General features: G+C 37.3%; 1 protein-coding gene across 1 annotated transcript in view; it reads right to left on the bottom strand.

Moving 5' to 3' along the window:
* The window catches only part of CLCN5 (chloride voltage-gated channel 5), a 164,479-nt gene that overhangs the window by 42,980 nt on the left and 95,791 nt on the right, over positions 1-25,708 (bottom strand). Inside the window, 1 exon segment of the mRNA XM_033200990.1 lies at positions 8,405-8,551. Coding sequence (XP_033056881.1) covers positions 8,405-8,551 — 147 coding nt within the window.

The following is a 25,708-nucleotide window of genomic DNA, read 5'->3' as shown; positions in this document are numbered from 1 at the left end:
GGAGATCGAGACCATCCTGGCTAACATGGTGAAACCCCATCTCTACTAAAATACAAAAAATTAACCAGGCATAGTGGCAGGCGCCTGTAGTTCCAGCTACTCGGGAGGCTGAGGCAGAAGAACGGCGTGAACCCAGGAAGCAGAGCCTGCAGTGAGCCGAGCAAGATCGCGCCACTGCACTCCCACCTGGGCGACAGAGCGAGACTCCGTCTCAAAAAAAAAAAAAAGCCAAGAAGACAAGCCACAGACTAGGATAAGACATTTACAAAACATATATCTGATAAAGGACTGGTATCCAAAATACAAATAACTCAAACTCTAAAAAATAATCCCAAATTAAAAATGGGCAAAAAACCCAAACCTCACCAAAGAAAGATGTACATATGGCAAACAGCATGTGAAAAGATGCTCAACATCATTTGTCATTAGAGAAACGCAAATTAAAGCAATGAGATATCACCACTACATACCTATTAGAATGGCTAAAATCCAAAACACTGACAATACCAAGGATTCAAACTAACAGGAACTCTCATTCATAGCTGGTAGGAATGCAAAATGGTATAGCCACTTTGGCACTTTGGCAGACAGTTTGGTGGCACTTTTTTTAATGAAACAAAACAAGACATAGTCTTACCATATGATCCAACAATCGCACCCCTAAATACTTACTTGATTTGAAAATTTATATCCACATAAAAACCTGCACACAGATGTTTGCAGCAACTTCATTCATAATTGCCCCCAACAGTAAGCAACCAAGATGTCCTTCAGTAGGTGAATGGATAAACGAACAGTAGTATATACAGACAATGGAATACTATTCAGCAATAAGAAGGAATGAGCAATGAATCCACACAAAGACATGGATGAATCTTAAATGCATATTGGTAAGTGAAAGAAGCTAGTCTAAAAAGGTTATATTCTGTATGATTTATTTTACATATTATGGGAAAGGCAAATTTATGGAGACAAGAAACAGGTCAGTGGTTGCCACGGACTCAAGAGAAGAAGGGATTGAATAGGTAATAAACAGGGGACTTGTTAAGGCAGTGAAACTATTCTACATGATACTGTAATAGTAGATACACTATATATTTATCAAAACTTATAGAACTTCACAGCAGAAAGAAAGAATGAACCTAATGTATGCAAATAAAAAAAATCATTTAGGAGATTGAAGATCCCAGGATAGAATGTAGCATGTGAGAAAAGAATTTAATTGCATCACAAATTTATAAAACAGCCTCAATGAAAGGGATAAAGGGGAAAAATGTTGATCCAGGTAACTGTGAAAATGAATAAAATTTGTAACACTAAAGCAAAAGGAATGATGCATAAACACTGCACTCTTGATAAAGTTGTTTCTTATGGAGGGTATGGATTAACAATTCTGAAACCACTATACATGTACAGTCATGCATTACTTAATGATGGGGATACATTCTGAGAAATGTGTTGTTAGGTAATTTCATCATCGTGCAAACATCATAGAGTGTACTTACATAACCTAGATGGTCTAGCCTACTACACACCTAGACTGTATGGTATAGCCTATTGCTCCTAGGCTACAAACCTGTATAGCATGTTACTGTACTGAATACTGTAGTCAACTGCAACATAATGGTATGTCTAAACATAGAAAAAGTACAATAAAAATTTGGTACTATTTATACCACAAACTATTAAAATGTGGTATCATATATGCAGTCTGTAGTTGACCAAAATGTCATTATGCAGCATATGACTATATACCAGAAGTAAACAGTTAAGTAACAGATGGTGAGTGGTAGGAACCAGGTTTTTCACTGTTTGGAGGTTATAGACAAGCAAAGGGAGGAGGCTAGAGTGATCCATGTGGTAATAGATTAGAATTAGAGACATGAGTATGATCTCATGTTTAGTTTACTGTAGATACAGGTGGTTACATATAGATATATTCATAGATATGTGTGTATGTGTGTGTATATATGTATGGGTCACTATACACATATTTCCTTACTGCATTGGCTAACAGGGCCTAGAAGCAACAAATGCATCAGCAGAAAGGAGCATACCTAGTATCCGTCTCATGGTTTCTAATACCATTCTCCAATAAAAGGAACCAGGGTTCCTTGGAGAAATGGCTGATTCTAGCACTGGGGGAGGAAATATATAATATGAGCCTAGAGCATGCTGTAATGCCAAAAAATAAGGATATGCTCAAAAAAGACCCCACAATGATAGGAGTTTGTCACAATGATAGGAGTTTGCCAAAGGGAAATGGAGCCAATTGAAAGAGCTCCCCATAGTCAAAGTTGGAACAATTTGAGCAACAAAACGTAGTAATGGATTATAACTCAAAGGACAAGATAAATAAGTCCATACTGATATAAATGATTTAATAGATAAATAAATGGGAGAGAAAAGACAAATCTCCCATGTAAAACAATTCCAAATAATTTCTGTAGATATTTCACCCTCATGGAGGTGAAACCTAACTTCCTAGTCCTATGTGTGATCTAAACCAGGGGGTCCCCAACCCCAGGGCCATGGACTGATACCAGTCTGTGGCCTGTTAGGAACCAGTCCGCATAGCAGGAGGTGAGCAGAGGGCGAGCAAGCATTACTGCCTGAGCTCCACCTCCTGTCAGATCAGTGGCGGCACTACATTCTCAGAGGAGCACGAACCCTATTTGTGAACTGCGCATGCGAGGGATCTAGGTTGCGTACTCCTTATGAGAATCTAACTAATGCCTGATGATCTGAGGTGGAACAGTTTCATCTCAAAATCATCCTCACACCCCACCACTGGTTTCGTTGAAAATGAAGTTGTCTTCCATGAAACTGGTCCCTGTCCCTGGTGACAAAAATGTTGGGGACCGCTGGTCTACACAGTGACTTCCTTCCAAAGAGTACACAGTATGGAAAGAGGAAAAAATAGCTTTACAGTGGATAAACCTGGCAAACATTACACCTCAGCCAGGTGATCAAGGTCAATATCAACAGTGATAAGTCATATTGATGGTATGTGCTCCTTAATAAGACATAATGAGAAAGACATTTCACCTCTGTGGCCTTCCTCTCCAAAATTCTATTGTAATCATGAGAAAAACATCAGATAAATCCCAGTTGAGAGACATTCCACAAAATACCTGACCAGTACTCTTCAAAACTGTTAAGGTCATCAAAAACAAGGAAAGTCTGAGAAACTGTCACAACCAAGAGGAACCCTTAGCTCCTTAGAGACATGATGAATATGTAATATAGTATCCTGGATGAGACATTTAGGTAAAAACTAAGTAAATCTGAAGAAATTATGTACTTTAGCTAACAAAAAAAAAGTAAGTGGGGGAAAAATTAGAGGATATCAATTCTAAAATTTGGCCGTTTTCCTAATTAAGTAACATAAATGAACTCTTTAAAGCCTGTGGACATCATCATAGGTTTCATTTTAAAGATTCAGCATATTAAACTGATGTGGTTTATAGCCTTGCAGAGCTTTCCATATGGGCCACTTTTTTTTTAAGTTCAAAAGGCAGCATTAATGTTTGCCATTCTTCCAGGCTAAGTGTTTAGGGAAGTTCAAGTGTTATTAAGAATGATACATTTCATAATACCTTTTCTTTTCGTTCCCACACAATCCACACAGTTGCTCTAGTCAGATAGCTTGAGGGAAGCCTAACTGAAGTGATGATAGTAGATTTCTCCATGAGCTGGAACCCAAGATATTTTACTTTGTTTTCAGTTTCTCTCTGGAGGAAAACTACGACATATTTTTATAGTGTGGCAAAACAGATAGAAATGTTTCGCAATTTACTTTGTAAATTTCAAGTACCCTCGGGTTTTTTATTCAATCATATTTCAGTATTAAGATTTTTTTTCCTCTCCTGGATTTTGGTAGGTTATGTTGAAATTCAGCAGGCGGTATGGGGGAACACAGTCTACGCAATAATATGCTTAGGCTTTGAAGTCATCCCTGACTCTTTTCTATTTTATTTCCCATATCTAATTGGTCCTATCAGTTCCCCCTCTGAAATTTGTCCAGAACTTATTTCTTCCTCTACATTCATGCTGTCTTCATTCAGGCCTTTTGATCTTTTGCCTAGATTATAAAAAAACAAGTTTCACTCACTGGTCTTCCCGTCTCCAACCTACACTACTCAAGCCACCCTCCACATTGCCAAAATTCTCTAAAACTCAAATGTGATCATATCATTCCTCTGCTTTTAAGTCATTTGATGGTGCTTTGGTTACAAATGAGGTCAAAAAGTGTACGCAATCTGGACCCCACCTGGATTTCTAACTAGATCTCCTCCTACCCTAGCCCCTGCAGTCTTCCTTCTTGCTCCAACTGCCACCATCCTTCCCACCCCAGGGGCCTTAGACCTCAAATATGCAGACTCTGTTTCTTGAATATAAAAGGCTCTCTCATGCTGCTGGACCTTTACCTGTGTTACTCTCCTTGCCAGGAATGTCTCCTCATTCAACAGTTAGGGAGTAGCAAGGCACACTAGGTAGAAAGACAGGGAGGTGAGGAAAAAAAGGGAATCCAAGAGCATTACTAAAACAGCACAGTGCTAGGCTCATATCTGGGTGTTCCATAAGTATCAAATGAATAAGTGAATGAATGAATGAATGCACTGCTGACCATAAGGTGCAGGCTGCAGAGGCAGGGAAGTGAGAACAGATGGACTATGAGAACAGTCCTCCGTGTTTTTCTGTTACTCAAACTCTTTTTCTATTCCCTCCACTTTCTTTCAGATCTCCATGTTTATGTTTCTTCTAATTTACAGACTACTATAACACTACCTCAGATGCATTTAACCATGCTATGCATAATTTATTTATTCATTCCTCATAAATCAAGCCCTCTAGCCATCTGGAAAACAAGAACCACTTTTATTGCCTTTCAAGCCCCTTCTCGCTAATCTTTTTAGTGCGTGCTATTGTGCCTGGTACAAAATGTAGTATTTTATGCAGTTTCACCTCTGAATATCAAGGACATTGTGACCTTTTTGTTGTTGTTGTCTTTATTAGGAAATCCCATGTGAAAACATTAAATAAAGTAAGAGCAATTAGAAAGCAAAGCAAGAAAGTTATATCACTACAGAGTGGGCTATAAGTGGGCTGCTTTTCACGTGTGTTTCATGAAAAGCAGCCTCATTATTTTACAGTTAGACCTTGTAAACTAGAAGCAGTAGTTCTCCTGTAAAATCTAATGAAAAGTGATGAAGGACTATTCATGAGAAAACACATTCTACAGTCATAGGTAATGTCAAAATCTCATTCTGCTTCAGTTTTCTAGTCTATGAAATGAGAATAATACATAGTCACTTGCTCCAATCATCTACTGAGAGCAACATGAACACACAAAGTACTTTGCAGTTATAGATGATGGATACCATTTTCTATTAGAAGTAACAATGATTAGCCACTCTGGTTTAACCAGAAGGCTTTAAGTAGAGGTAGCCAATGTAAGCTTATGAATCCCCCTAACTGACCACTTCACTAAAGTCGGTGATTGGTATAACTGACTCAGGATGGTTATGACTACACATAAGCAGAAGCAATATGCTAACACAGTTCTCTTTTGTAGAAGTAGGCAGATGACCACTAAATACTATACCATCAGTACCTTTCCTTTATGAACTTTAAATTCAGGGGCCCTCTCCTACTGTCGCTTTCCTGACATATCTTCCCAAGGCAAATTCCTTGTTATTCTTTTTAACCTGTGGCTTTTATACTGGTATGTTCACTCCAAATTAGTCACCTCCTCAGAGAAACCTTCCCTGACCTTCCTAACTAAAGTGTTATTCCCCAGTTATAATCTATTGCTATTCAGTTTATTTCCATCCTAGTACTCATCATGATGGGTAATTAACTAAGTAACCTTTTTACTCGTTTACTGCCCTCCCCACCTAGATCTAAGTTCTAGGTCAATATTTGTCTTAATCCCACCACTGTATCCCCAGTGCCTAGAATAGTGCCTGGTTCACAGCAGGTGCTCTAAAACTATTTGTTGAATGAATTGATGAAGGAGTTTCATCCTTACAGTGACAATAAGGTTAATTCAAACTTATTAGCATGACATTCAAGGCCCTGACTGTAAGGTTCTCTGAGCTGGCCAAACCATGGTCAAGCCATTGTGACATTCCCCCACCTTGTGATAACATACTTTGTGATATTCCCCATCCTTGTGAATGTACTTTGTAACACCCTCCCCACCCTTGAGAATGTACTTACTTTGTAACATCCATCCCCTGCCCACAAAAAAATTGCTCCTGACTCCACTGCCTATCCGAAACCTGTAAGAACCAATGATAATCCCACCACCCTTCGCTGACTCCTTTCTCAGACTCAGTCCACTTGTACCCAAGTGAATAAACAGCCTTGTTGCTCACACTAAGCCTGCTCAAGTGGTCTCTTATATGGATGCGCATAACACCAACTAAGCTATCCGGACTTATGTTCTGCATTTTTATACCTCCATATATTCTGCCTGTTGATATCTCTATAAAAGTATACTTTCTGCCTGAAGCGTTCTTCCTACCATATAACTAATCTTTCAAGACTTCACTCTAAAACACCTTCTCTATGAAATCTCCAGACCTTCGCAGACACATCCACACATGAAATGCTTATTCTGCTAAATTCCTATTAGAGCTATAGAACTTATAATACAGGGTTTTAGCAATAATAATAAAATAATGATACTGAACATGTTATTGAGTACTTAACTCTGTGCCAGGTATAGTTATAAGCACTATATATGTATTATCTCATTTAATCCTGAAAATAACTTTAAGGGGTAGGAACTATCATAAGTATTTATGTGGCTATTTAGCTAGCTATAATCAACTTCATGAAGGCAGGGATGGTATCTTCAAGCCTTGCTAATTCCCAGAGCTCAGTAAAGTGTCTACAATGTCATATGTACTTAATATGAGTTTGCTAAATAATGAATTTGACAGCAGTTCCTTGTCCTCTGTCTACTTCGACAATGGCAACCCCAGTTAAAGAACCAGACTATACAAATGGAATCTTAAAGTGATACTGTCCTTTCTAAGTACAATAAGGAATTCAGAAGTCATAAAGGAAAGGGGCAATATGCATGGCTATATAAACATTTTAAATATCTGTAAATTTAAAAAAAACAAAGTTAAAATAGACAAACTAGAAGTGGATAAAATATATTAAACCTACATCAGACAAAAGAGTAATAATAGTATAGGAAGGACTCTGATAAAGAAATAAGAATAATCAGCCCATTAGAAAAATAGGAACATCACATGAACAGGAAACTTCCAGAGAAAGAAATCGAAATGGTGTGTAAACATATAAAAATATGCTCAACCTCATTAAGTAAAAAAATGAAAATTAAAATGCTAAGATCTATTTATCCTATCATATTGTAAAGATGAAAAAAGAATGGTAATGTCAGCACTGGTAACTTTGTGGGGAAATAGGCACTTTCATACACTCATGTGACAAAAATGCTCTCATATGCTTAGAAGAGACAGATACAAGGTTGCTCGTTGCAGCATTGTTTGTAACAGCAAAAGATCAGAAACAACTGAAATGTGCATCAATAGAAGCTTGGTTAAATAAACCATGGCACAAACATACCATGAAACTGTATGCAGCCATTGAAAAGAATATGTAACTAGGTAACCAGATAACCAAGGAGGGGGATTTTAATTTTACAAATGTATTCCAGTTAATAAAAAATCCAGTTATAGAAAGAGGAAAGGATTTCAACATACACTTCATCAGACAGTATATAAGATGGGTAGATATGCACATGAAATGCTATTCAACATCATTAGCCACTAAGGAAATTAAATTGAGACAATGATGAGATAACACTACATACGTATTATAATAGGATGGCCAAAATACCAAGTGCTGTTAAGGGTGCAGAGCAAGTAGGACTCTCATACATAGCTAGTTCAGATGCAAAATGGTACAGGCACTCTGGAAAATGGTTTGTCAGTTTCTTATAAAGTTAAACATATTTACTGTATGACTAAGTGATCCTACTCCTGGGTATACTACTGAGTAAGAAAAAGAAATGAACAACTTAGATAAATCTCCAAGGCACTAATCTGAGTGAAAGCAGTCTCAAGAAGTGACATACTATGTGATTCCATGTATATGACATCACTGAAAAGGAAAAAACTATAAGGACAGAGAAAAGATCACTGGTACCAGGGGTTAGGGAGGAAGGAGGTCTGACTGCAAAGGAGTGGCAAGAGGAATTCTCTAGGGAGCTGAACTGTTCTGTATCCTGTCAGTGGTGGTAGTTACAATAATCTAGCCATGTGTTTAAAAACTCACAGGACTATGTGCCAGAAAATAAATGAATTTTATTGTACATAAATTAAAAAAAATTAAGATAAATTATCATCACCAATAATGATACCTCCTACTTCTCGGTCTAAGGGAGGAACATCATCTCTCATGGAGAAATCCATAGCGGTCGCTGGAATGTCCATCAAGTCTTCATCACTGGAGCTGTTCTGGAAGCTACTAAAACTCCCCTGCTGAAAGCCTCTGTTATCCATGGCACCTGTGCAGAAAGAAAAATAGGAGGCTTATAACAATTATCTTCAAGTCCCTTACATGTAATGTTTGCCATCTGAACCATTTTGAAGTATACAATTCAGTAGTATTGAGTACACTTACAATGTGCAACCATCACCACTATCCATTTCCAGAACTATTTCATCATCCCAAACAGAAACTCTGTACCAACAAACAGTAACTCCCCATCCCCTAGGCCCTGGTAACCTCTATTATACTTTTTGTCTCTATAGATTTGCTAATTCTGGATATTTCATATAAATGAAATCACACAATATGTGACACTTTGTGTCGGGTTTCTTTCACTTAGCATAATATTTTCAATATCCATCCATGTTACAGCATGTACCCGCACTTCATTAATTTTTATGGCTGAATATTATTTCACTGTATGGATAGACCACATTTTATCTATTCATCAGTTGATGGACATCTGGGTAATCTTCACCTTTTGGGTTGGGACTTAGTCTTATGTCTTCTTCATGCTATATAAACTAAATATATTCAGTTATCCTCTAGATATAATGTACCTCTAGCATTACCATGTAGTTGATGGCAATTTTTGAGAACCATTCAAATGAGTATAAAACCAAATGAGGGCATGTGTATAAACGTAACGGTAGTTCACAAGTAATCAACTGAAATAAAAACTAGACATCAGTATTGAGAAACGTGCTGGCCATTTGGGAATGGGGAAAAAAAAAAAAAAACATTATCTTATTCCTCTGACTCTCCCAGATGTCTTAATACAGTGCACAGAAATACTAGATGACTGACATGGGGAAAAGAAACATAGTGTGCCATTCAATCCTGTTCTTAAGAATTCAATATTAAAGATGAAAAATGTTCTTCATCCCAAGTGTAATTTTTTCAGATTATAAATTTTACTTAAAAATATTAGTATACTGATTTATATAGTTTTTAAAAGCATTATGGCCAACTTTATGTAGGTCCACCCTCCCTATTTTTTAAAGGAAATCGTAGTCAAAAATCATAGCCAGCAAAGTTCTATTACACAAATATTATTTGTTTTAAACTTTCCAACTCTTTTAAGAAACTTCTTGTCCTAGGTGTCAGAACTAAGTGTGATAAATGTGGTAAAAACCAAATAGGATAAATTAAGTAAGAGGCCTAAAAAGTAGGCCTTAAATATTCAGCAAAAAGGAGAAAGAACCAACATTTACCAGGTACTTGTCAATTCTAGGCACTGGGCTATGTGGTTAAAATGAATTATTTCCTTTAATTTTTCCTACATTCCTATGCTATGGCATTATCACTCCTAGTGCAGATAAGGAAACTGAAAGCTGCAAAAGGCTAACTTGCCCAGTTATTGTTGTTGTTTTTTTTTAAAGTTAAGGTCCAAATCATGTGTTCAATTTCACAATACCTCATTTGTGATAAAGAGACCAGCTTGACTGAAGTGTGAGTGACATTTATGAACACCTACTATGTATGAATCATCGTGGGATAGTGGGTCAGATACAAAAATGATGCTGGATAGGCCAGATGAGATGAAGATTGAGAGGCAAAGACTCGGGAGTTAACAACATCAAGGTGATGATTAAAACCAAGAGAACAGATACCCCAAGGGAAATTTCCTGTATAAATGTTTGAGGTGATAGATATGCTAATTACTTTGATTTGATCATTACACAAAGTATACATGTATTGAAACATCACACTGTACCCCATAAATATGTACAATTATATATCAATTTAAAATATAATTTAAAAAGAAATGCAATCTCAATGTTCTTCTTTAGCATGCACAAGTAACTTGAAATCTGTGCAAATGTCAACTAAATAATAGGTTATACTGGAACACTACCATGCATACATGATGATATATGGTCAGGTAGGGAAGGATACAAAGTTACCCCACGGTACTTAATAATGTACCAAATTATTGACCATAAAGCCATTTCCTCAGCTGCAAAAGCTAACCTTGATGTGTGGATCAAATGGGTGCTGGGATACTAAGAAGCCATGTTTTATAGTCTCAGCCAAGCTCCCTTGCTGCTCACCAATCCAAACTTGCTGGACTTTTCTGCCCTTCATTATCCTGCTTTCTTCAATCCCTTTCTCCTGAGAGGACTCTCTCAGTAAAGGACTCACACCAAATCCTGTCTCTGCTTCTGCTTCTAGGGAACCAGGCCTAATACAGGATTGTTAGCAGGTTTTTCCTATTACCAACAACACATGAGAAATTGACTCCATCTGTCTTCTCGCCTGTCATTCAGGAAGAAGTGCCTTTACTTTTTATTTAAGAAAAAAAATCAGCTGGGTGCGGTGGCTCACACCTGTAATCCCAGCACTTTGGGAGGCCGAGGTGGGCGGATCACCTGAGGTCAGGAGTTCGAGACCAGCTTGACTAACATGGTGAAACCCTGCCTCTACTAAAAATACAAAATTAGCCAGGCATGGTGGTGTGTGCCTGTAATCCCAGCTACTCATGAGGCTGAGGCAGGAGAATCACTTGAAGCCAGGAGGTGGAGGCTGCAGTGAGCTGAGACTGTGCCACTGCACTGCAGCCTGGGTGAGACTCCGTCTCAAAAAAGAAAAAGAAAAAAGGCCGGGTGCGGTGGCTCATGCCTGTAATCCCAACACTTTGGGAGGCCGAGGCGGGCAGATCACGAGGTCAGGAGATCGGGACCACCCTGGCTAACACAGTGAAACCCCATCTCTACTAAAAACACAAAAAATTAGCTGGGCGTGGTGGCAAGCGCCTGTAGTCCCAGCTACCCGGGAGGCTGAGTCAGGAGAATGGTGTGAACCCGGGACGCGGAGCTTGCAGTGAGCGGAGATGGCGCCACTGCACTCCAGCCTGGGCGACAGTACGAGACTCTATCAGAAAAGAGAAAGAAGAGAAAAGAGAAGAAAAGAAAAGAAAAGAAGAGAAAATTTCATTCTGTGTTGCTGTTGGTCAGATTAAGAGTGCATCCAAAGCATCTTTACTTGGGCTTTTGGGCACATGTTGGCTCATATAAGTTTATTTTCTTTTTTAATGATGAAACTATTTTGTCTGCCTTACAAATAACTGTACCTTATAGTGAATATTGCAACACACAACATGTATAAGATCAGCAAACATTGTTGGGTAATATTTAAACAACATTTGGATCTCCTAAGCAAGGTTAAACAACACCACACAGAATCACATGACAAAACTGCCAATATAAGGGCCTGTTTCACTTCTGAAGCTTGTTATTTCTTGGAACACCACTCATAGGATCTATATAAAGCATACTATGCATATAAACGTATTACTATTTATCTTTTGTGTTTTTTTTTTTTTGGTTTGTTTCTGAGATAGGGTCTTGCTCTGTCACCCAGGCTGGAGTGTGGTGGTGCCACTACTGCTCACTGCAGCTTTGGCCTCTCAGGCTCAAGCAATCCTGCCACCTCAGCGTCCCAAGTAGCTGGGACTACAGGTGTGCATCACTGTGCCCAGTTAATTTTTTGTTTTGTTTTGTTTTGTTTTGTTTGTTCGTTTTTGCAGAGATAAGGTCTCACTATTTTGGCCAGGCTGGTCTTGAACTCCTGGACTCAAGCAATCCTCCCACCTCAGCCTCCCAAAGTATAGGGATTACAGGCATAAGCCACTGCACCCTACCTACTATTTATCTCATTGGAAGAATGACTCACTGTTAGCAACAGACAGGACCATGGACATAAACATACAACATGTAACAGCTATAACCAAGGTTAACTAATTAAATCATGACTTACTTTCTTATAAGCCCCTGGACCTCTTCCTGGATATGTTGACCTCAACCTTTGACTCTATGCATCAATGTTTTCTGTTCTTGCTTTGAACGTAACAGCAGCAGCTTCCTTCAAACCAGTAACATTTCTATGTTGATTGCTATTTGCTCCCACTTTCCCAATTTCTCAACTGATTTTTGCGGAGAATCAAAATTTGGAAAAACATAAACTTCCTGAAAAGTGCTGGAAGGAATACCCATATGTAATTGCTACTTGGAACAGATCCTGTTCCGGGATTATTAGGTCCATGATCCTGACACTCTTGAAGATTACAGGCCAATTATTTTGCAGACAATATCTCGATTTTGGTTTGTTCGATGTTTCCTCATGAACAGACTCAGGTTATAAACATCTTTGGCAATATATCAGAGAAGTGACATTGTGTTCTTCTGTTTGCATCCTGTTAGAGGGCACATACTTTTTATTTGCCCCACTAATGATGATACTTACTTGATCACTTGATAAAAGTGATATCTTCCAGGTCTTTACATTGTTAATATATTATTTGTCTCTTTGTAATAGTGATTATTTTATGATGAGGTACTTTGACACTAAGTGTTTACATTTCTTATAAAACATTTTCATTTGATCATTTATTTATATATACATAAATCCTAATTTTTTCAATGGGTTATCTATTGCTCTTGTTTTCATACTCAAATTTTCCAAACTTGTCCAGTGGGAACCTTTTCAAACTGGCTTCTATGTTCTTTTGACATATCCCCATCATGCTTTGAGAATTTCTTAATTTGTCACAAAAGACATTCCAGACTCATCTTGTATTTTCACGCTCCATCTCCAAAATCAGCCATTTCTTCCAGAAACTCTGAGTCCTTTTAGTTGGGGATGGTATTTAAAAGACATGATCTGGGTGCTCATTGTTATTGGGGTTGCTGCTCCCCAATGGACATAGGGAACACACACACACTTTCACATATATTTCCACATCCACCTATATATATTGACAACATATGTTTTACATATATGAATATTTACACATATGAAAAATGTAAGTTTTCACTTATATCTCTGATTCCAATCCAACATAACAAGGCTCAATCTAGTCTTTTCTCTTCCTGTATATGTACCTTCCCCTTCATTAACAATGAGAAATCTTTTAATTTTTTTACTTTCTTGAACAAACTCCCCTGTATATAACCAGTCTCCTATCTTTTCCTCAACTCTTCTCTGCACAGATGCTCTCCTCATACCTGTCAGGTTGACTCACACAACTGAACTACTACTCCATGTAGATTCCTTCTTTACCCTGCTCAGCCTCTGACACCCACAGCAAGCCACATATCCATGTGGAAATCCAGATGTCATCTCCAATGTGTTTAAGTTCTAGTATTAAAGTCAACCATCTGAGTGGGTGCCCTTCTCATATCACTTAGGCTCTGACTCCCTAAGCAAGGCCACCTACATGCACAGATGTCCTCTTTAAACAAACAAAATAAATACAAAGAAAAGAGAAAACAAATAGCCCCTCCACTTTGTTCTGGATCTTAGCTCCTATGTAACTCAGATAACAGATATTTCCCAGATTCAATCCGATTTATTAAGGAAACTTACTATTTCTAGCTCTCATTTCTCCCTCAAGTTACAGTCCTGAATTACCAAGAACTCCATTAGACACTTTTATTGCTACTTTAAACTTAAGAGCAGGACAAGGAAAAAACAGTGAAAATAATATTAACCTAAACACAAATAATAAAATCCAAACAAGACAAATCAACTTTCCTTTATAAATGTAGGCAGCATCAGAGTCAATATTTATGGTTAATGTTTGTCTAACTCTGAGATTTACATTTGACAAACCTACAAAAAGCACTCAATCTCACAAGTAGGCCCTCAAGGTTTCTAGAAATCTTAGCTAAAAACAAGACCCATTTTAGCTGATGAGAAGAACTGAGACTAAGAGAGTAGCACAACTCAATAAGTTTTCTTTTAGTGTAAATTTATTAAATGCCCATGAGTCCCATATGGTGACTAGCACAGAAAGAAAAAGCAAGAAAACTTGCAAAGTAATGCAGAATTCCCTTCCCTCTCTCCCCGGGCTGGTTATGTTTCACTCAGGAAGTGATTTAAAATACATGGTTCCAGCAACTCTACATTAGCCAAACAAATCATAGGAAGTAAAGGTACAGGGAGTCCAAAAATAACTTACTTCTGGCTTTGGAATGTGTCCTGTAGCCATAGTTTCAGATGGGCGTACCTATTGTTCTGGGAATTCATTGAAACAAAATAACGACACTATAAGATGAAGACCCAACAAAGGAGAAGCTGGAAAACTTTTTAGTTTCCTCATAGACACCTTACGAACTTCTTCCTGTAACCCACTGACAGAACAATCCAGCTAAATTGAGCTGCCTCATTTCAAACATTTCCTGCAGCAGCTATCTGGTTCACTGTTTGGGTTATAAAGTGTCCCTTTAATAAATGCATAGAAAGAAAGGGTCAACAAAAGAAAATTAGAAGAAGCAAGTAAATCAAACAAAACATATATTATGAACACAATCAGTAAAAGTGAAAGTGGTATTTGCCCACAGTGCAAGTGATATTGCGCATTTTGACACAGTCTTTAGAATGTTCAAGAGAAAAAATTAAAGCTTCAGAGTAATGAGAAACCAATCCAATGTTTCTTAGAGTTGAGATTTGAATCCACATCTAGTTGAACTCCAAGCCCAGTGCTCTTTCCATAACACATTGGGCTGCACTATGACATGTCAGTCCAGAGAATGGCACATCTGGAAGAAATTAAACTTCTAGATGGCCACAAGCCTGAGGTCAGCCAGAATTTGGGGTAGGCCAGGAACAAATGTAATGGGATTTGATTTATTTTCCCAACTAGAGGATTACAGATAGGACTTGTCATGCAACTGAGAGCTAAGGAGGAGAGTAAACAAGGGAAACTGTTGTTTGGCTGATATTTGTGTTACAAAGCTTGCATACCCTTTGTCAGTTTCTTGCTTAAAATTATAAGCTGGTTCCCCATGCCTATAGAGTTAAGTTTAAACTTCTTTGCATGGCATTCAGGGTCCTATCAAATCTGGATCCCATCTACACCAACAGACTTATCTCCTGCCACAAATTTGTTATATCCTACCTAGGCCATGTACTTTCAGGCCTCCATGCCTGTGCTCAGGCAAGCTGCCCTATGTGGAATCCCACCCACCCCCACCTCCATTCCTTTTTCAGTATGGTAAAATCCCATTCAACATACCTAGGGCCAGCTCAAATAGGCTTTCCTCTCAACATTCCCTTTGTTCACATATCTACGTTGACTGCATAATCTCTTCTACTTGAGTCTTGTGACTACACTATGTCCTTCTCATTTCCATTGTTCTGGCAACTCCAGTGTTGTCTCAGAGTAGGTGTTCAATAAATGCTTACTGAGGAGTATTCCAGTTGGGGAGGAAGGGTTAACAGGTAATCAACATATTTATATGGCTGACACCCAATAAATCTTTACCTTGCCCTATGAGGGAAGGGAATTAGGATATAAAAAGAGTTTATTACTTCATCATTACTCTTGAGGAATTTATGATCTAGTTGGGAAGAAAACCTTCACACCATGCAATTACACAGCAGCTAGGTGTTAAATTGTTACAACTGGCATTCAGAAAATGGAATGGGAGATTGTAAGCTAGAGGCTTCAGGGAGAAAAGAGGGTATTCCAGACCCAGGAAACAAAATGGTCAAAGACTTGAAGATGAGAATGAAGGTGGCATTCATGCTTGGCTAGAAGACAATGAACAAATGGACAGAGACAGGTCATGAAGGACCTGGGAAGTCAATGGAGTCACTGAGGTTTTTGAGGAGTAACATGACAAAAACATCATTTTAGGAGGTAAGTGTGACAGCAGTAGTCTGGAAGAGAAGAGGAGGAGAGGGCTAGTAAGGCAGTTTGCCATTTCCAATTTCAATGTAGGTGATTTAGGTTGGAGGAGAAAGAAGGAAAAGGGAAGAGTACACATTCCCAGTAACCGTACTAAGATCAAGGCAAGAGCCCTTGGTGGGGGTGGACGGGATTGTGCTAGCTTGTGGTATGGCTTACTGGCATCCTGTTTTACTAGTGACACTGACATGTGTTGGTTCAAATAAATTAATACCATCTCAACTAACCCATTTGGCAAAAACAAATGTATAATACAACAGGTGGGCTGACACACATGACCCCACAAGTGAAAATGGGTAAGTAATATATGCCAGATACTGCAAACACAGAAAAGGGAGAATGCAAGAGGAAGAAGGGGATTACAGATACATTATACAATTAACGAAGATACAAGTATTGTCATATCATTTAAAATAAAACATTAAGACAATCCAAAGTAAAGCAGTGAAAGCAATAGGAGCTGGCACACACATAAAATCACCTTCTGTCTACCCACTATACTTTGAGCTACTCAAGGACAGAGTTACTTAAATCTGTGTCCCAAGTGCCTGACACAAAGAGAGGCTCAGAAAATAATCTAGCTTATACTCCATTTCCAGTTTTAGTTACTTTATTTTGAGAAATGGAAATGAAATGCAAATCTGGCATGTTAATCTCTGAGTGCCATAGAATGTGATTATTTCAGAGGCTTGGACTAATTCTTAACCCATAGTACTTTCTCCACCTGTTAGAATTTCAGATATTTCAGGCTAGAATTCCAGAAGGAAGTAATAGTGCTTCTTCTAACAGAGTAGTCTTCATCTGGGAGTCATCCTTACAGATGAGTAGGGGTTATGAGAAAAAGATGAGGACTCTGAACAGGCAATACCAGAGCAGCAGTTCTCAAACTTTTTGCTCTCAGGATCCCTTTAGTCATCAAAATTACTGAGGACCCTTAAGAGCTTTTATTTATATGGATGACATCTATATATATATATTGCATTTGAATTAAAATGGAAAAATGTTTAAAATATATACTGATTTATTGAAATGTCACAATACTCAAATGTCTGGGTTAATAGAGGATTACTGGATTCTGCTTAACATACTCTACTAGTTCTCAGAGCAACGTCATCTTCAACCATACTACAGTCTCCAGAAAATCCCACTGTATATTCATGAGAAAATGAGTAAAAAAGGCAAATAATATCTTAATATGAAAATAGTTTTGACCTTAAAGACTCCCTAAAAGGGTCTCAATAACTCACAGACTATACTGCGAGAATGTCTGAAGTAAAGAAAGAACTCAGCATGGACAAATTGTACTTGGGCAACACCCACAGTTGATGAGAAAGAGGAAGAGGACAAATTAGTCAGAAGAGACATGTGGACAGCTGGGAAAGTGAAGCAAATGACAAACTAATATTTTCTGTAAATTCTCCCAAAGGAGTAACAGCCTATAGAGAGAGATTGTTTAAATCATTAAAATTGGATTCCAGTAGATGAATAGGCAAAAGACATAGGTCATTTGTTTTTTAATGGCTTTAAAAATTCAGGTAAATTAAAATTAAAACAATAATATGCTATCTTCCCTTAGCTAATCAGCTTTTCTTTGGTGTTATCTCAGAGATTCTTCAGATATGATAACAAATATCCTGTTATACAGGCTTTCAATAGTACGATAAATGGAAAGTGTAGAGAAGCACCCTGGAGGATCAAGGACAAGGGTCTACCAGGCCTGACGAAGACAACACCAGGAGCTGGTTTTTTGAAAAGATCAACAAAACTGATAGACCACTAGCAAGACTAATAAAGAAAAAAAGAGAAGAATCAAATAGACGCAATAAAAAATGATAAAGGGGATATTACCACCAACCCCATAGAAATACAAACTACCATCAGAGAATACTATAAACACCTCTATGCAAATAAACTAGAAAACCTAGAAGAAATGGATAAATTCCTGGACACATACACTCTCCCAAGACTAAACCAGAAGAAGTTGAATCCCTGAATAGACCAATAACAGGCTCTGAAATTGAGGCAATTATTAATAACCTATCAACCAAAAAAGGTCCAGGACCAGACAGATTCACAGCCGAATTCTACCAGAGGTACAAGGAGGAGCTGGTACCATTCCTTCTGAAACTATTCCAATCAATAGAAAAAGAGAGAATCCTCCCTAACTCTTTTTATGAAGTCAGCAACATCCTGATACAAAGCCTGGCAGAGACACAACAAAAAAAGAGAATTTTAGACCAATATCCCTGATGAACATCGATGCAAAAATCCTCCATAAAATACTGGCAAACCGAATCCAGCAGCACAGCAAAAAGCTTATCCACCATGATCAAGTGGGCTTCATCCCTGGGATGCAAGGCTGGTTCAATATACACAAATCAATAAACGTAACCCAGCATATAAACAGAACCAAAGACAAAAACCACATGATTATCTCAATAGATGCAGAAAAGACCTTTCACAAAATTCAACAGCCCTTCATGCTAAAAACTCTCAATAAATTCGGTATTGATGGAACGTACCTCAAAATAATAAGAGCTATTTATGACAAACCCACAGCCAATATCATACTGAATGGGCAAAAACTGGAAGCATTCCCCTTGAAAACTGGCACAAGACAGGGATGCCCTCTCTCACCACTCCTATTCAACATAGTGTTGGAAGTTCTGGCCAGGGCAATCAGGCAATAGAAAGAAATAAAGAGTATTCAATTAGGAAAAGAGGAAGTCAAATTGTCCCTGTTTGCAGATGACATGATTATAAAGGCATTCTTATATACCAATAACAGACAAACAGAGAGCCAAATCATGAATGAACTCCCATTCACAACTGCTTCAAAGAGAATAAAATACCTAGGAATCCGACTTACAAGGGATGTGAAGCATCTCTTCAAGGAGAACTACAAACCACTGTTCAACGAAATAAAAGAGGACACAAACAAATGGAAGAACACTCCATGCTCATGGATAGGAAGAATCAATATCGTGAAAATGGCCATACTGCCCAAGGTAATTTATAGATTCAATGCCATCCCCATTAAGCTACCAATGACTTTCTTCACAGAACTGGAAAAAACTGCTTTAAAGTTCATATGGAACCAAAAAAGAGCCCACATTGCCAAGACAATCCTAAGCCAAAAAAATAAAGCTGGAGGCATCACACTACCTGACTTCAAACTATACTACAAGGCTACAGTAACCAAAACAGCATGATACTGGTACCAAAACAGAGATATAGACCAATGGAACAGAACAGAGCCCTCAGAAATAATACCACACATCTACAACCATCTGATCTTTGACAAACCTCACAAAAACAAGAAATGGGGAAAAGATTCCCTGTTTAATAAATGGTGCTGGGAAAACTGGCTAGCCATAAGTAGAAAGCTGAAACTGGATCCTTTTCTTTTCCTTATACGAAAATTAATTCAAGATGGATTAGAGACTTCAATGTTAGACCTAAAACCATAAAAACCCTAGAAGAAAACCTAGGCAATACCATTCAGGACACAGGCATGGGCAAGGACTTCATGTCTAAAACACCAAAAGCAATGGCAACAAAAGCCAAAATTGACAAATGGGATCTCATTAAACTAAAGAGCTTCTGCACAGCAAAAGAAACTACCATCAGAGTGAACAGGTAACCTACAGAATGGGAGAACATTTTTGCAATCTACTCATCTGACAAAGGGCTAATATCCAGAATCTACAAAGAACTCAAACAAATTTATAAGAAAAAAACAAACAACCCCATCAAAAAGTGGGCAAAGGATATGAACAGGCACTTCTCAAAAGAAGACATTCATACAGCCAACAGACACATGAAAAAATGCTCATCATCACTCGCCATCAGAGAAATGCAAATCAAAACCACAACGACATACCATCTCACACCAGTTAGAATGGCGATCATTAAAAAGTCAGGAAACAACAGGTGCTGGAGAGGATGTGGAGAAATAGGAACACTTTTACACTGTTGGTGGGACTGTAAACTAGTTCAACCATTGTGGAAGACAGTGTGGCGATTCCTCAAGGATCTAGAACTAGAAATACCATTTGACCCAGCCATCCCATTACTGGGTATATACCCAAAGGATTATAAATCATGCTGCTATAAAGACACATGCACACGTATGTTTAATGCAGCAATATTCGCAATAGCAAAGACCTGGAACCAACCCAAATGTCCATCAGTGACAGACTGGATTAAGAAAATGTGGCACATATACACCATGGAATACTATGCAGCCATAAAAAAGGATGAGTTCGTGTCCTTTGTAGGGACATGGATGCAGCTGGAAACCATCTTTCTCAGCAAACTATTGCAAGAACAGAAAACCAAACACCTCATGTTCAAACTCATAGGTGGGAACTGAACAATGAGAACACTTGGACACAGGAAGGGGAACATCACACACCGGGGCCTGTTGTGGGGTGGAGGGGCTGGGGGAGGGATAGCATTAGGAGATATACCTAATGTAAATGACGAGTTAATGGGTGCAGCACACCAACATGGCACATGTATACATATGTAACAAACCTGCAGGTTGTGCACATGTACCCTAGAACATAAAGTATAATAATAATATTAAGAAGAAGATATGTAAAGATCACTTTCACTTTGGAATATACACGTCAGACTCCTAAAAAAAAACTTTAAGAAACTAAATATAGCATCACCTTGAAAGATTTGCCTGCTATATATAAGAAGGAATTATTCCAAGAACGCAAGACCGGTATCACATGGGAAACGACCAGCATAAGTTATCAGATTAACAGATAAAAATTTAAAATCCATAATTATCTCAACAGATGTCAAGAATTGATTTTTAAATTTACAGTCATTCTGTATTTAAAAGTTTACAATGTTCCATGTAGAGGATTTCTTTCTTGACATGATGTAGAATATCCAAATTAAAAAACCAAGAAGCAAAATACCATTCCCCTTAATACAGGAAGGCAATGATACCTCTTGTTGCCAATTATATTTAACACGGTACAAGAAAAGCTTTAAAAGGACAAAAATGAGGAATGCATATAGAAAAGGAAGATATATGGTATTCCAGTTTGGATTACATGAATGCATACCTATACAACTCCAAAAATACTAACTAAAAATAGCCAAAAGTAATATATGAACTCAGAAATTAGAAGGTAAATCTACAAAACACTGCATTCCTACATATAACCATAGAACTAGAAAATATGATGATAAAAGAATTCATATATGATAGAGACATATTAGAGACATAAACCTGAAACACAATATTACTTTAAAATTTATAAAAAGCCAAATAGGAATGAAAAAAGGAAGATATAAATCAACAGAGATGTATTATGCTCTTGATTGGAAAGTCTAAATATAGCAAGAATGAAATAGACTCTAATTTGAATTATGTTACATCTATATATTAATCTAAAGTCCCCATGGCATCCTTTATATAACTTGACAGACTGGTAGTGATATTCATCTAGAAGAATAAGTAGACACAGATACTAGCATATGTATTTCCTTACATGTAAATATGGCAAATTTATCTGTAGATTTTGTTCTTCTACAAAGAAGCAATCATCAAAACCTTATGGCACAGGGTTAAGAATAGAAAGTTTAGCAATGGATCCAAACTATTTGAACTTAATAGTTGATAAATCAGAAGCAACACAAATATAAGGAAAGAATCACTTTTTAGTAAATAGTTGAGGAATCACTCGGTATCAAAATGGGGAATATAGAATTACAACATGTACCACAGTACAAAGGTTCCAGATGGGTTTTTTAAAAGTTGATTTTTAAAAAAACATAGAATAGTATATTTGTCCCAGATGTGAACAGACAAAATTAGTTCTGATCTAGAAAGATATAAAATTGATTAATTCATATATACTAAAATAAAGAAATAACTTCTTGCACCAGGGAATGTATGCAATAAAATGAAGTGAAAGGAACAGAAAAAGGACATATCTGCATCATCACTGATAAAGGCTAAAGAAAAGGTGGATGCAAATATCCAAGTAAAAATCAAAGGATGACTTCCAGTTTCTAGTTCAGTGTATAAGGAGCTTGGAAGTCATCATTCCCATCCCCACAATACAAACTGGAAATCAACAACTCTTCTCAGCTCCATCAGAGAACTGAGACCACAGGGCAAACTGCTGCCCCCAAAATTAGAGAAACAGACAGACGGATACAGAGAATCATAGCTTACATGAACAGAAACCTTCATAGGAACATGAACAGAAACTTACAGTTTAGGTTCTCTGGGGTAGGAAAACCTAAACTATAACTGAAGAACAGTTGGAGGCTGAGTTTTAAAACTCCAGGGAGCCCAGTCTTAGGGGGACCTCACACTTTCAAGAGTTTTACCTCCAGGAGTCCTAAAACATTCTTGTTCTTTCAGTGAAGATCAGAGAAAAATCTCTTTCCGCTTCCAGCAGAGGGAGGGGAAACAGTCATTTTACAATCACAACCAGAGCATTTGGTTTTTCTTATAAGGCATATCTTCATGAAAAACTATTTTACCAGGGCCTAACCAACTTGGGAGAAAGTCAATATCTAATTCTATCTCCCACCAGTCTTTCTATCTCACCTAAGTGGGGAAAAAACAAAACAAAATGGAGAAGCACTTGTCAAAGTCATAACTGAGGTCACAGGCTCACTAAAAAACTGAAACCTAATCATATGACTACAGAATGCTTCCAATCTCTCAATATTTTATCACTACTTCTATAGAGATCCTGTATAATAACAGAGGAATATGACTGAAAGAATTGTACATTTTAAACCTTAGTTAAGCAGTCTCTAGGGAAACGGAAACCTAAATACACAAGAGTCAAAAACAGACACCACTGGAAATCTTAACCTTTGACACATGAAATTACAGCAAACGTAAACACAGCTTAACTCCTATCCAGATAAACAAAAACCTTATACTAAAGGTCTATTTACCTCAATCACTTTTACCCGGTATATCATGTCTAGCTTTCAACAAAAAAAATACAAGGTATACTAAAGGACAAAAAAGAAAAAAAAAACAAAAAACAAAAACACTGCATGAAGATAAAGAGTCAGATATGGAAGGAATGTTGGAATTATTATAACAGCAATTTAAAATATGTTTAATATGCTAAAGGCCCTAATGGAAAAAGTGGACAACATGCAAGAGCAGCTGAGTAATATAAGCAGAGAGATGGAAATCCTAAGAAAGAATCAAAAGGAAATGCTAGAAATCAAAAACACCATAACAGAAATAAAGAATGCCTTTGATAGACTCATCAATAAATTGGACACAGCATAGAAAGAATGAGGAAGCCGGAAGAAATAGCAACAGAAACTTCCAAAACTGAAATTCAAAGAGAAAAAAAAAGAAAAAGGAACAGAATGTCCAAGGTCTGTGGAACAATTACAAAAGACATATAACGGGAATACCAGAAGAATAAGAAAGAAATACAAGAGGCCAGGCGTGGTGGCTCACCCCTGTAATCCCAGCACTTTAGGAGGCCTAGATGGGTGGATCACGAGATCAGGAGTTTGAGACCAGCCTGGCCAACATGGTGAAACCCCGTCTCTACTAAAGATACAAAAAATTAGCCAGGCTTGGTGGTGAGCACCTGTACTCCCAGCTACTCAGGAGGCTGAGGCAGGAGAATCACTTGAACCCAGGAGGCAGAGGTTGCAGTGAGTCGAGATTAAGTCATTGTACTCCAGCCTGAGCAACAGGCCGAGACGTCGTCTCAAAAGAAAAAAAAAAAAGAAATAGAAGAAATACATAAAGTAATAATGACTAAGAATTTCTCCAAATTAATGATATATACCAAACCACAGGTCCAGGCAGGAAGCTCACAGAACACTAAGGAGGATGAATACAAAAAAAAAATCTATACCTAGGTTATCATATCCAAACTGCAGAAAATCAAAGGAAAAAAATCTTGAAAGTTGCCGGGGTAAAACAAATACCTTACCTTTTACCTATGGAGGAGCAAGGACACAATTACAGCAGACATCTTCAGAAATCTTCTCTTCAAGGATACAGAGAAAGATATAACATGCTACTACTAGTCAAAACAAATGTGGAGTAGGTATATTAATTTCGGACAGAGCAGACTTCACAGCAAGGAAAATTATCAGCGATAAAGAGGGGTACTGTATAATGATAAGGGGGTCAATACTCTAAAAACACATAATAATCTCTAATAAATATGTACCTAATAACAGTGTCAACATATGAGGCAAAAACTGATAGGGATACAAGGAGAAATAGATGAATGTACTATTATAGTTGGAGACTTCACCACCCCTCTTATTAGTAATTGACAGATACAGCAGACAGAGAAGATCAGTGAAGACATAGTTAAACTGAACAGCACCATCAATCAACCAGATCAAGTTGATGTCTATAAAACACTTCATTTAACAACAGCAGAATACATATTCTTCTCAAGCTCACACAGAACATTCACTAAGACAGAAAACATGTGGGCCATAAAACATACTTTAACAAATTTAAAAGAACAGAAATCATGCAAAGTATGCTCTCAGAGGACAATGGAATTAGACTAGAAATCAGTAAGGCAAATCTGGAAAACTCAAATGCTTGGAGATTAAACACACTTCTAAATATCACATGGGTTAAATAAGTCTAAAGAAAAATTTAAAAACATTTTGAACAAAATGAAAATGAAGAAACGACTTATCAAAATTTGTGGGATGCAGTGAAACCAGTGCTTAGAGGGATATTTATGGTATTGAATGCATATATTAATAAAGAAGAAAGATCTATAATCAATAATCTAAGCCTCCACCTTAGGTAACTAAAAAAATTAAAAGAATTGAATCCAAAGTAAGCAGAAGAGAAGAAGTAATAAAACTTAGAGCAGAGAGCAGAATTCAATGAAACTGAAAACAGGACATCAATAGAGAAAGTCAACAAAACCAAAAGCTGGTTCTTTGAAAAGATCAATATAATTGATAAACCTCTAGCCAGGTTAACTAAGCAGGAAAGAGAGAAGGCACAAATTACTTTTTGTATTTTGATATTAAAAAATAATACCCTGATCTGTTTGCTATACATTGTATGTATTAAAATGTCACTGTGTATCCCACAAATATGTATAATTATATGCCAATTTAAAAATAATTAAGGAAAAAATAAAATAGAAACCATCACTATCGATCACATGGACACTAAAAATATAATAAAGGAATATTAACAATTTGATGCCTACAAATTTGATAATTCAGATGAAATGGATCAATTCTCCTTGAAATACACAATCTATCAAAACTCATGCAAGGAGAAACAGATAACATGAAAAGGTGTGTATCTATTAAAGAAACTAAACTACCAATAAATAAACTTCCAAGACAGAAAGCCCTAGACCCAGATGGATCCACTAGTGTATTCTACCAAACATTTAAAGAAGAAATTGTACCAGTTCTCTACAATCTCTTTCAGAAGATAGAAGCAAAGGAAACACTTCTTAA

This window comes from Trachypithecus francoisi, unplaced genomic scaffold (genome assembly GCF_009764315.1).
Source record: "Trachypithecus francoisi isolate TF-2019V2 unplaced genomic scaffold, Tfra_2.0 Lachesis_group6, whole genome shotgun sequence".
Taxonomy (NCBI): domain Eukaryota; kingdom Metazoa; phylum Chordata; class Mammalia; order Primates; family Cercopithecidae; genus Trachypithecus; species Trachypithecus francoisi.
This window is presented reverse-complemented; position numbering and strand designations above follow the sequence as displayed.